At 37.7% G+C, this 12652-nt stretch overlaps 1 protein-coding gene across 4 annotated transcripts in view; it reads right to left on the bottom strand.

Moving 5' to 3' along the window:
- grid2 (glutamate receptor, ionotropic, delta 2) overlaps window positions 1-12652 on the bottom strand; it is a 398666-nt gene that overhangs the window by 155294 nt on the left and 230720 nt on the right. For all 4 annotated transcript variants that reach the window (XR_003292669.1, XR_003292670.1, XM_026270097.1 and 1 more), the window contains exon 4: window positions 4563-4768. Coding sequence is in view for 2 of the 4 variants with exons in the window: in XM_026270097.1 (XP_026125882.1) it covers window positions 4563-4768 (206 nt within the window). In the remaining 2 variants the exon portion in view is untranslated. The remainder of the gene's footprint in view (window positions 1-4562; window positions 4769-12652) is intronic.

Genomic DNA, 12652 nt, shown 5'->3' on the forward strand with positions numbered 1-12652 from the left:
CATTTTTTGCTCTACGACGCACCGTTTTCTCGCAAAATCGAGCTATATCCGAAACCTACTTTTGCGAACTAGTCCTAGGATTTTCAACCAATCGGAACGAAACCACTGCAGAAATATTCCCTGGACACTCAATATAAATAATTATCAAAAAAAAGTTGAAATTTCGATTCTTACGCGAAACAGTACGCCAAAAAGCGTCTATGCTAACGTTAGCCAAATGCTATTTTGACTATAACTCTTGAACGGAATGAGATATCTTCACCAAACTCGGTATACATATGTATGAGCTCAATCTTTGGTCAAATGAAAAAAAAATGCGCATCTCTGCCACTTGGGGGCGCAATAAGATTTAAAAAACACATAAATGGCTATAACTAGGCACCCGTTGGCTCGATCGACTTGAAAATTGGTATGCAGTGTCTTGGTCTGAAGGGGCACAAGTACCTATGAGGACATTTGCATATCTCAAAAAACATGGCTGCCATTGGCCAAACAATTTTAAGCACCTATTTGAAAGGGTTAACGGATGTTGTTCGGAACGAAACTCGCTGGGTACGTTCGACTCATGAACCTTAAGGTCTGTAAGAATTTTGAAAGAAATCGGCCACTAGTTGGCGCTAACGAGTTTTATGGCTCTGTAATCACGTGGTGTTTCACATATCAACACAATATGCATATCATTTGATAGATCTCCTCATAATGCACAACTTTGCCTCAAGAACCATTGCTGTCAATCAAATCGTTCAATTGTTATTCACAAATATGTTAAAAAACTACTTTTGCGAACTAGTCCTAGGTTTTTTGTCCGATCGGAACCAAACCACTGCAGTAATATTCTGTGGACTGTCTAGATCAATAATTATCAAAAAAATGTTACATTTTGTACTTTGGTTAGCGTTAAATGGGTAATTAAGAAAAGGGGTGTGGCCAAACATACCCCAAAGCCTATAAAACCTAAACGAAAACTCAAAACTTTATGAGCCTTCGTGAAATCATGTAACAGATGACTCTTAACAAGCATGCAAAGTGTCATGGAGATCAGACCATAGGTGGCGCTATAACAGTAGAAAAGGTCTCAAAACACAAGATTTATATGGTAAATGGCCTCAAATTGTTTGAAAATGTTCATATATTCACTCAAAAACACTAAATCTTCATATCATATGATAGATCTCCTCATTCTGAACAACTTTGCCTCTGGGACCAATGTTGTCAATAAAGCTGTTAATTAAATATTCAAGATTATTTAAAAAAGTTACTTTGGCATACTTGTGATACGGTTTAAGATGAAAATCAATAAAACCACTGAAGTACAATTCTCTAGACTCTGAAGGTCAATAATTATCAAAAACATGTTGAACAATTGCATTTGGGCAACTATAAACCAGTCATTTTATGATATGTTCTTTTCATAGTGCACACAAAGGCCTATTAATACAATCAGAAAGCCCACAAATTATCAAAACTGTGTAAAATAATGCATAATTTCATTCTAAACAAGCATGCAAAATTTAGGAGAGATTGGGCAAAAAAAATAACACTATAACAGTTATGTTTAAAAACACAGTGTTGTTGGAGTAAATGCAATTTATAACCACTAGATGGCAGCGGAAGACCACTAATGGGCTCATTCAGTAAAGTTGAACAGTACTGTTGAAAGGATTCATGAATTCATGCCAAAACATTAAAAAATGAACTGTTATAACATTTTAAATCTCATTGAATTGATGTTTTCCATTTTGTTTATACAGATGTATCAGTTTTTACAATTTTGCCACATTATGATTACAGTTTAACCTGAAAATGACATCTAAACTCTGAAAAAGAGAAGACTTGCAATAATTTTATGTCACCTATCACTTATTTCAAATACCTATATCTGCAACAAAATGTCTGTGCATGTATATGTGTGTCTTTGTGTGTGTGTGTGTGTGTGCATATGCTTATAGAGTTTACATATATTAGTCTAATCATTTACTTTCAGTGTGTGTGTCTGTCTGTTAACCTGTTCTCCATTTTGGATGTGTTTAAATGTCATCCAAACATCCAGGTTGGCTCTGACCACCTCAGATGCCTTAAATGCTTGAACCCCGGTAAAATGCTGCTTGCAGCTTTAATTATTATTATTATTATTATTATTATTATTATTATGTTTTTTATTTACGCACATACTATATACTCTATATTTTTACAAAATTAATACTGTTATTCAGCAAGACTGCATTAAATTGATCAAATTAGACAGGAAGGAATATTAAGCAACACAGTTTAACATAATAATAAAAGTAATAAATGTTTCTTGAGCATTAAAGCAGCACATCAGACATTTCTGACAGATCATGTGACACTGAAGACTGGGGTTATGGCTGTTAAAAATTCAGCTTTGCCACTAGAATAATAAATTATATATATATATATATATATAATCCTGTCAGCTCTGTCCTGTCCCAATAAAGGCAGAATATAATTATAAATATAAATTAATATATTTACACCCTTCACTCTACTTCTGATAAAATAAATGTAACGTTGGTCAGTATAAGTACGGAAGTTCTAAGCGGCCATGCATTATAATATTTTTTCTTCTTGTTTTCTCGTTATAACGACTTAATTTTCTCGTTATCTCGACATGACGAAGTTCGTTTTCTCGTTATAACGACTTAATTTTCTCATTTTCTCGACATAATAAAGTTTGTTTTCCTCGACATAACGAAGTTCGAAGTTTCTCTAAGAAGTTACAAAACTGCGCCAGCAGGTGGCACTATAGACCTGAATATAACTGATGGGGTGTTGTACACCATCCACTTTACTGTACGCGGACCTTCCTCGTGATCGCTATAATTTGTGCAGTCTTCATTACTGACATTTAATTAATTCATAAATGTTAAATGCTTGAATCAATATGAATATTTTGTGTATTAAGTTCCTGCTAGATGCATGAGTTTCACCAATGCGTTCTGTGTCATAAAATAACTGCTTATCAAAACCAAGGTGTTGCCATTTAAACATGTTAATTACAAAAACAAAAAGTTCATTGTACTGTCTCTGGAAAAATCAACAGTGATTGATCAGCCTTTATTTATATACAGTATTGTAGACGTTATTATCTAGGCGAAGCTAAATTTGCTGAAATATAGGCTACAGTAAGAGCGCCTGTATGGTTGTCCATCAGATGCCTGTCAAAGTTGAGTTCGATACTATAGCAACAGTAAAACTGTCATGTCGTTATAACGAGAAAACAAACTTTCGTTATGTCGAGAAAACGAGAAAAATAAGTCATTATAACGAAAAAACAAACTTCGTTATGTCGAGATAACGAGAAAAATAAGTCGTTATAACGAGAAAACGACTTTCGTTATGTCGAGATAACGAGAAAATGTATTCGTTATAATGAGAAAACAAAAAGGAAAAAAAATATATAATGCATTGCCGCTTAGAACTTCCGTAGTATAAGAGCATGATGGAGCATATATTTAATATATTTTTATGTAAAAAAAAAAGTTTAAAAAAATTATATAAGCAACTATAAAGAACTCGGACATTAATTTAAGCAAGCTGAGAGGTCACTAAAATCAGATCACTTACCAATTATCAATTCAGGTTTAGATTCTAATATGATGGGAATTGGTATGATGTCTGAGTGGCCTCCTTTCAAAATACATGTCTGAGCAGCACATGGTTGTTAATGTGTTCTTGCAAAATCATTTTTTCTCAAAAGGTAGCCGAGCGTACCGCTAAAAAAAGTTTTCCCAGTCAAATCCAATAACAAAAACAATAAGCTGCTTTAAATTTTTCTGCAATGATTCCCCGGCTGAAGAGTGTATCTTTAAGACTCTGAGCTCCCCCTGATCAACTTATCATCCCCAGACCCAAGAGTCATTACAGCTGCCTGCAGTCTCAAACACTACTGATGGTTCCTGTCCTATTCCACGTTCAACCAAAATTGGATTTTGATTGCTTTTCACAGGATATTTTTAATTAAAGGCGAATGAGAATAGCATGTGAGATTAAGCAATACTTCATGGTTTAATTCCCAGAGAGAGTTATCAGAGAGAGAGCAAAGCCATTTAATGGCTTCCTTACAAATATTGCCAATTAAAACAAGTGACATTTTTCAATCAGAATGAATTACTATGACCCATAGGAAGAAAGGGACTCAGGCCAAAATGGAAAAAGCTAAAGCTTTGCACTATGGTAAAAAAAAGTGACTTTGTCGAAGTGAATGAATTGACACATGCTGTATTTAAGCTGCCATAAAAGCACTGAAAATATTTAATGTACCATGACATCATTTCCTGCCTGGAGCTGTGAGCCTCACAGATCAACATAATGTGAACTAGTTAAATGCCGGTTGGACTGACAGATCGAAGGTCTTGCGTTAAAAGCCCGCTGGCTGGATTTGAAGGCCACTACTTGCATCTGTGCAGTGCAAAGAAATCTATTAGTGTAACAGCAGCCATTTGTATGAAATGTAAGTGTGAACATTTATGGCGCTGGTGTGTGATATGTATTCATACATCCATACATCCACATCCAGTGTGTGTGTGTGTTTGTGAATGTACCTCAGTAATGAAGGCCTTTGCTGTGGCGGGACTCATGAACAGCACAGCACGCCTCAGTGTGTCCCTGTAGCGATGCAGCTCTTCCACCCTCATGGTGCGGAACATTCCAGTGATCATCATGTTAATATTGGATTCCACCTTCTGGAGAGACACATCCATCCCCTGCTGAGACGTCTGGTCAAGGAAGTTCTCTATGCCCCGGATATCTGAACAATAACAGACAATATAATTCAAACTACATTCTTTTTTTTTATGTGACCTGTCGCAATTTACACACACATATATATATATATATATATATATATATATATATATATATATATATATATATATATATATATATATATATGTGTGTGTGTGTGTGTGTGTGTGTGTGCGTGTGTGTGTGTGTGTGTGTGTGTGTGTGTGTGTGTGTGTGTGTGTGTGTGTTTATTAAAGGCACAAGACTTTTGACAATTTTTTTGTGACTGTCTTGGATTTAAAAACATGCTTACAGATTATTTTTTATTATTTTTTACCAATGCAATTGTAGAAATGCAATATTAAGATTATTTAATCTGCAGGTTACTGAAATAAAGCAAGAAGTGATAGGCTGGTCATGTGACCTCAACATGGCTTTCCCCATGATGGGACCTGCACCATGTGAAATGAAATAATGTCTATTCTACTATAGTCTTCATGTCCTGTGGCTATACATGATTTTAAACATACACAAGCTTGGAGTCAGTAAGATTTTCCCTCTTATCCAGCTAGAACACACTAAATTAATCAGATGTTTTCAACATTAATAATAACAATAAGAAGAAGAAGAAAGAAGAAAAATAAATGTTTTTTCGAGCACCAAATCAGCATGATTTCTGAAGGATCATGTGACGAAGAAAGACTGGAGTAATGGCTGCTAAAAATATAGCTTTGCCATCACAAATATAAATACATTTTTTTAAACAATTACAGTATTTTAAATAGTAATTTCACAAAAGTACAGTTTTACTTTTAATTTTAAGGTACAATTTTTTTAACAAACCATTATCTACACTGAAAAAAAAAACAAATAATAATAATAATAAAAATGAAAAGAAAATAAAGTTAACAAAAATAAATAAAAATAAATAAATAAAAGTTAAGTGTCAGTAATTGCACCTTCAGATTTACTTAATATAGCAATATATTAAAATGTAAAGTAAAATAAAAAGTACAGATCAATAAAACAAGATTCACTATTTCTTTAGCATAAAAAAATTGCAAATTAATGTATAAAGCAACCTTTGAAGCAAACAAACCTTGTTAGCAAATAGTCATGTAAGATAAGAGTAGTTTTTCCTGCTGCTCAGAAATGCTGAAAGGACACAAGCAGTTACAGAGCATTCAATCACAGTGCTCATTCAAACAGACAGTGGAGTCTGCCAGAGGTCATGACAGCAAAATTAGAGAGAGTTATTTCACACTAAACAATGATCAAGCCACATTTGACATTTATTAAAATGAGTTATGTGACACTTGTTGTACATTCATTTAAATTTACAGTTGTTTAAAGATAAAGATATGGTCCATAACTGCTGCTATGATAAACTAAGAAAAGTGAAATAATTAAAGTGCATATTAAATGTTAAATTATAATGACTACCCATTTGCCTTAAAAATAAATAAATAAAACACATCATTTTATTTATTAAGAAATATCAGAAAATAAATCATTATCAGCAGGAGTACCAACTTTTAGACGGAATATAACCTCCCCTTAAGCCTGGCAATATCAACCATTTTGTTTTCACGTTCACCATTACTGGGACAACCGTGAAGCACAGGAACGCATTAGCATGTGTGCTAACAGCGCTCAGGAGTGGGCGGCAGCAGAAACCTGGGTAGAACATTTATCACTGCGGTGTGGCGAGGCAGAAGTGCTGTCTCAGGGCTGCGCTACATAAAAGATGCATTTCACAGAGGAAGAGTTCCTGCACACTCATCCCTCTGCGCAGGCGGCCTTTCCCTACATCAAACCATTTCCACCAGAGCGGGGAGGCGTTGAGAATGTAGGATCAAAGCATCCCTGAAAGATGGGACTGGGGTGAGGGAACCAGGGGGAATTAAGGTGGGGGTTGTTGAAGGTGAGACTGACTGTGACAGAGATGTGTGCATCCAGAAAAGCATCGAAGGAAAATGTCTTTACTGTAGGTAGCCTTTCAGTTATGAGCTGCTAAAAGAAGATTTCATATCATGCTTATGTTTTAGATGCATAAATAAAGCAGAAAAAAAACATGAAATGACCGAAAAATCTATCTTAAGCTAATAGCATGAGCTAGTCCACCTTAGTCATTAGCCACAGTAGATCATCTTGCATCCGCAAAAACAGACACCAGATGGTAAATATGGTTGTTATTTGGAACCTGGTAAGATCAATTACCAGTTTGGATCAGCTAACCAGCTAGAAAACAACTAAACACACCTATTATTTCAAACAGGATTTTCCATAAGGGTACAGACGGCTATTTTGCAAAATACGTTCATTGAAACATAAGTTATTTTCAGATGACATTTTTTAGGCTACAGAACTTGATCTTTCCTAATTGAAAAATCTTTATTATAATTTATAAATTTTAATTTTAATTTTAAGATAATTTTGTGAAATTATGTTTATGTAAACGTATTGTGTTTTACAGTTTAGTTTATTAACTCAAAATTATCTCTTTCTCTCTATAAAGCATATATACTATATATACATACACACACACACATACATATATATATATATATATATATATATATATATATATATATATATATATATATATATATATATGTGTGCTTTTTAGGTCTATTGACTTAAAATAGTGCATTTATGAACTTTTATTGAACCGAAAATGCATTTATGTCAAACTTGTGTTACTTAAGCTAATTCATTTGGGGGGGGGATGGGGGGGTGAAATGCTCGTTTTCACTCAATATCCTGTTAATCTTGAGTACATATAGAGTAGTACTGCATCCTTCATAACTCCAAAAAGTCTTTAGTTTTATTATATTCATAAGAGAAAGATAGTCTGTAGGCGTGGCGTGTGGGCGGAGCTAAAGAATCCCGAGCGCGAGTAAGCTTTTGCGTTTAGAGCAGGTGGAAGCTGTGACATTATCGTGAGGGAAAAACCATCATCCAAAACAAACCATGGCTTACAGTCAGATTCAGCCGTTTATTTATGATCCAGAATCAGATCCCGAGGCTGAAGCGGAACGAGAGCAGCAGCAGCAACGACTCGCTCCGAGCGGGGCTCGAACCCGGGTCTCCGGCATGGGAGGGGACCCACCAACAAGGAGGCAGAGATATTTTAAGCAGTTTTACTCACCGCCTGCGGTTCCAACACACGATCGTTGGGATTGCATCAACCTTAAGAAATAAACGATACGCAAATCCGTCATCAAACTGGGCCTTGTTTGTAAAACAAGCATCTTCGAAATGCAGGGAACAAACAAAAACACTTGCACAACTCCGTTGATGCTCTGTAAAAATAAACTCCATCCACTTGTCCCTTAATGCTGTTTTTTTTTTTTGGTAATCTGTGCAGGGTTGTCTTGCACTGGCAACCAAAAACACACTTCTTTTGTGACTTTTCGCGACGCTCTCGCTCTGATCAGTGAATCGCTCTGATCAGTGAAATGTCTGTGCTCAGCCTCGCTATACGGGAGCGCGCGCTCTTCCGGCAGAAGTGCCTTTAGGACCCATATAAGGAAATTATGCTCCATCTAACGTCACACAGAGCCATACTCGAAAAAAAACTTTCCGAAACTTGTGACAAACCGGAAGGAGTATTTTGGGAACAAAAATACTCCTTCGAACGTACAACTTAATTTTTGAAACTTTGTCCATGTTTAGCATGGGAATCCAACTCTTTAACAGTGTAAAAAACTCAGTATGCATGAAATAGCATCCCCCCCCCCCCCCTTAAAATAATGTTCATACAAAACTTAAACCAATCAAATGTCCTGAAAAAGTAGTGGGTTACAATACAAGCTACTAAAAAACAGTAGCTATCCAAACTGAAGTTAAAATGTTACAAAAAATGTAACACACAATGTGAAAAATTTAAAACTGTCCTTTATATAATTTAAATCACAAACATTTGAATCATGAGATTTTAATTAAAAAATAATGCCAATTCAAATAAAACTTGAACAGATACATTTGCATAACCAAAAGCATACTACAAAGTACAGGAACTGTGATTTTTCCTCAGGTCAGACATTAAAACCACAACATACAGTGCTACACCCTCTGAATAAAGTACCTTGTTACTGGAAACGCTACACTGTTAAGAAAATAACTGCTATCACACTGCTGAAAAATGTAGTAGTAAATGTAAAGTTAGTAGTGTTAATTACATCCCAACAATGCTGTTAAATTTTCTTTTGAAGTACCATTTAACTGAAATCCACTGTTTTTAACTTTCAGGACACAAGAAAACTCGAATCACAATGGTTTGGCTCTTGACTTAATTAGCAGGGTCATCGCCGCCTGCACCTCCACTGAAACTCTGTCACTCGATGCAACTAAAAAGGTAAGACGAGGACGACATTCACAGCACGCCGGAGGAGGGTCAAAAGCACCGGTGCCTCCATCTGTGCACTGGATCCAATTTAAAGCAAATCTATGGCTGCGGTTCTGCTGGAAATCTCTTATTGGGTTCCCCTGCTAGTGCGGAGGGCAGGGCTCCAGCAGACAGCAGCTTGTGTTTATAGCCGAGGACACATAGGGGGCCCGATACGGTCCCTGTGCTGGAGTGGCATCTGGGTAGGAGCCGTTTACGGGAACGTTACATGGATAAGATATTGCAGGATGAGGCTGTGGAAGTCAATGGCGTGTTAATGTACAATGCTTGCTATTTTTTAGCTACGACTTTATGAAGTCGGGAGATTACAGAGCTCCCATTCAAAGATAAGGAGCCTGCTTAGTTTTATTCCGCTTTAACGAGAGGTTATAGTGAGGGAGATTAATACAAACAGACACACAGCACAGCGGTAACGCACCAATGTGGCCCTTTTTATCTGTCAAAAAATACACATGTAATTACAATCAGCATTAGCGTCTCCATTATTATACAGACTCTGCCCTCACTTTCCCTGTCAGAGAATCTCAGTTTGAACTCTAAGCATTTCCAGCATATGCTACTGTGCTCAACTTTAAAATAATAACTTTCACACAAAACACTCTGATTAATCTGCTCTCCATCATCTTGTGGAAAATTATGGTTAAAGTAATCTTTTGCCATATCCTTTAATTCAACTTACAATGTATGTGAAGTATATACTGTATTTTTAACTGTCACCTGTGATATGAACCTATGCTAACTAGCCAAACTTTGACCCCATGATTTCCAACTGAAAAGTTTTTCTGTGATTCTTCTAAATATTGGCTGAAAACTGTTTGAGAAAAATAATAATTCTATAAATAATCCTAATTTTTAACAATAAAAGTTAAAATAAATGTGCAAATCTGCATATATATATATATATATATATATATATATATATATATATATATATATATAAAGTCTCCCATTCTCAACAAGGCTGCATTTATATGATCAAAAATACAGTAAAAACAATCAACATATCAACATATTTGGAGGTCCTTGGCCTCAAGAAGTTTGAAACCCCTTCTAATTGGGAACAGTAAAGAGGGGTAAGAAAAGTCCCAAACTACTACTAGTCTTCAGTTTACTTCTACCTCCAGTTAATGTATCTAACAGAGAAATCAATTGGTGCTGGGCTTGATTAGCATATGTCCACCCCTGGCTGAGACTTAAGTCACTAAAAAGCTTGGCACAAGTCAATACATGCCAGTTTCCGGTTCGGTCTACTGATTACTGATTAGAGGGAACCGGCACTGTTTTTGTCTGATGGGAGTTCTTTAAATCAAATTCCAGAGCCAGATAGATGCTCTGAGTGACACAGTCATATGTGGCCCAGTAGGAACTGTGAGCAGAATCAAAAGGACCGGATCTGAGGCCCGCAGCTGAGCGCTGATTGAGTGAGCTCTCACGCTGTGAATCTCCCACTAGCTGCATCCTCTCTACTGTGTTTAATGTTTCCACTAGGCTTTATGACCCTAGCGAGCGACAATGGGGGCTAAAACAAATCTTCATGTCACAGTTCATCTTGCAGAGAGAGAAACAGGCAGACGAAGAGAGAGCGAGATAGAGGATGTTCCTTATGAAAAGACCAGCTTGGGCCAGCATGTTGCTTCAAGACAGCTGTATATTTTGAAAACTATATTAAGGAATGTTGGTCATCAATAAGGAAAAGGGGAAATGCACAATAATATATTCTTACATCTGACCCACTCTGTAATACAGAGGGCGCTTGTTTATTTTAAGAGGATAATAGGGTCATTGGCCTTAATCATTATTAATTATCTCACCAAAAGAGTGACTCAATTTCCTTTATCTTTTTCATCCACGTTTCTGTTAACCATGAAATCATCTCATTTGGACTCTCAGCACATTAAATTAACCTTATCCTGGTGTGGCAAAGTGCTGGACAGGTTATTCTAATATTATAAGTGCTACACCACAGCTATTCAGACTGAATTTATGGAAGGTGGTAATTGTATTAGAGGTCAGAGACTTCACCTTAAGCAGTGAGACAACACATTATGTTAAACACACGTCTCTATTACTTACCTGCATAATCTACATTCAGAACAAGAATGCAAATTACATCTTGACTTTTACAAATTGTACACGTCATATTATATATAAAAATAATTTACATTTACTTGGAATCACTACTACTGTCTTCAGCTGCAATGTAAAAAAAATGAAGTGAATAGAACAGATATTTGGATATATATATATATATATATATATATAAAACAAAAATACTATTTCAGTCTTCAAGATTCAAAATCTCATGTTTAATTTATTGTTACGAGCAGTAGCTTCTTTGTGTCAGGATTGGACCTGTTTCAGTTCCTGTTTTTTCTTATTTGGTCCGTTTCCTGTCCTTGTTTAGTCTGATTGGTAGTTGATTCACTGCACCTGTCTGTTCCTCATTATCCTGCCTTTAGCTCTGCTCCCTGCATTGCAGATGAGCCAAGTTTGGAGCATGGCTGGTGCCAAAATGGGGAGGGGATCTGATTGACTGGGAACTGGAAATTGAACTGCCCACTCTCCTCTTTCTCTCTGCTGGTCCTTTCCAGCCCTACTTCGTTCTTGGTTTCCTTTTCCAGCCGAGAGGGGTTCCGATCCTCCAGTGCCCACTCCTAGAAAGTGTCCTCCAGTCCCCACTCCTCTATAATATCCACCCTCCCACCAGCTCCTGCCTCCTCCACCGCTTGCACCATCTGGCAGCCCTTCTGCTAACCCTCAGTGCACAATCTATGCGGTGCGAGCCCCTAGGGACTACCATCATCCAGCGTCGCCGTAGTCTGAGTCTCCCTCACCTCCACCTCCAGCCTCCGAGGCCCGGACTCCACCTCGGCTCATAGTCCCAGCGTCTCCACCTTGGCTCTTAGATCCTTCGCCTACACCGTCAACCATCAACCCATCAGCTTCACCATGCTCCCTCGTCCATCTGGTTCTGCCTTGGTTGGAAGGTCGACCCGACATTGCTTCTGGACTCCTCTCCACTGGCTGTCCGTAGTCCCTTCGTCCCACCAGCTCTGTTGGACTCCCTCCTCCCACCAGCTCCACCTTGGTCCACAATCTATCTGGCTTCACCGTGGATCTCTTTATCTCTGCCTCAGTCAGATCCTCGGCAATCCCCTGGCTCATTGGCTCTCCAGCTCCACCTCGGGCTCCTCCTCCACCTGCTCCACCGCCATTGGGCGGCCCCCTGGAGTCACGGGCATTCCTCCTCTATGGCTCCTTCCACCGTTGGCTCCACCTTGGGCCGCTGTAATGGCTGTGGCCTGGGGCCTGTTATGCTCTTCCTGCTCCAAGCTCCTCCTGGCTCATCCCTCCATTGTATCCTCCCTGGCTCCTCCCTCCATGGTCTCTGTCTGCTGGCAACCTCCTGGGGCTTTGTCTTCCTCCCAAGCTCCCTCCTATGTCTCCTCCTGTTGTTGCCTACGGTGTGATGACGCACCTTCTGGGAGGAGGGTGACA

This window comes from Carassius auratus, chromosome 8 (genome assembly GCF_003368295.1).
Source record: "Carassius auratus strain Wakin chromosome 8, ASM336829v1, whole genome shotgun sequence".
Taxonomy (NCBI): domain Eukaryota; kingdom Metazoa; phylum Chordata; class Actinopteri; order Cypriniformes; family Cyprinidae; genus Carassius; species Carassius auratus.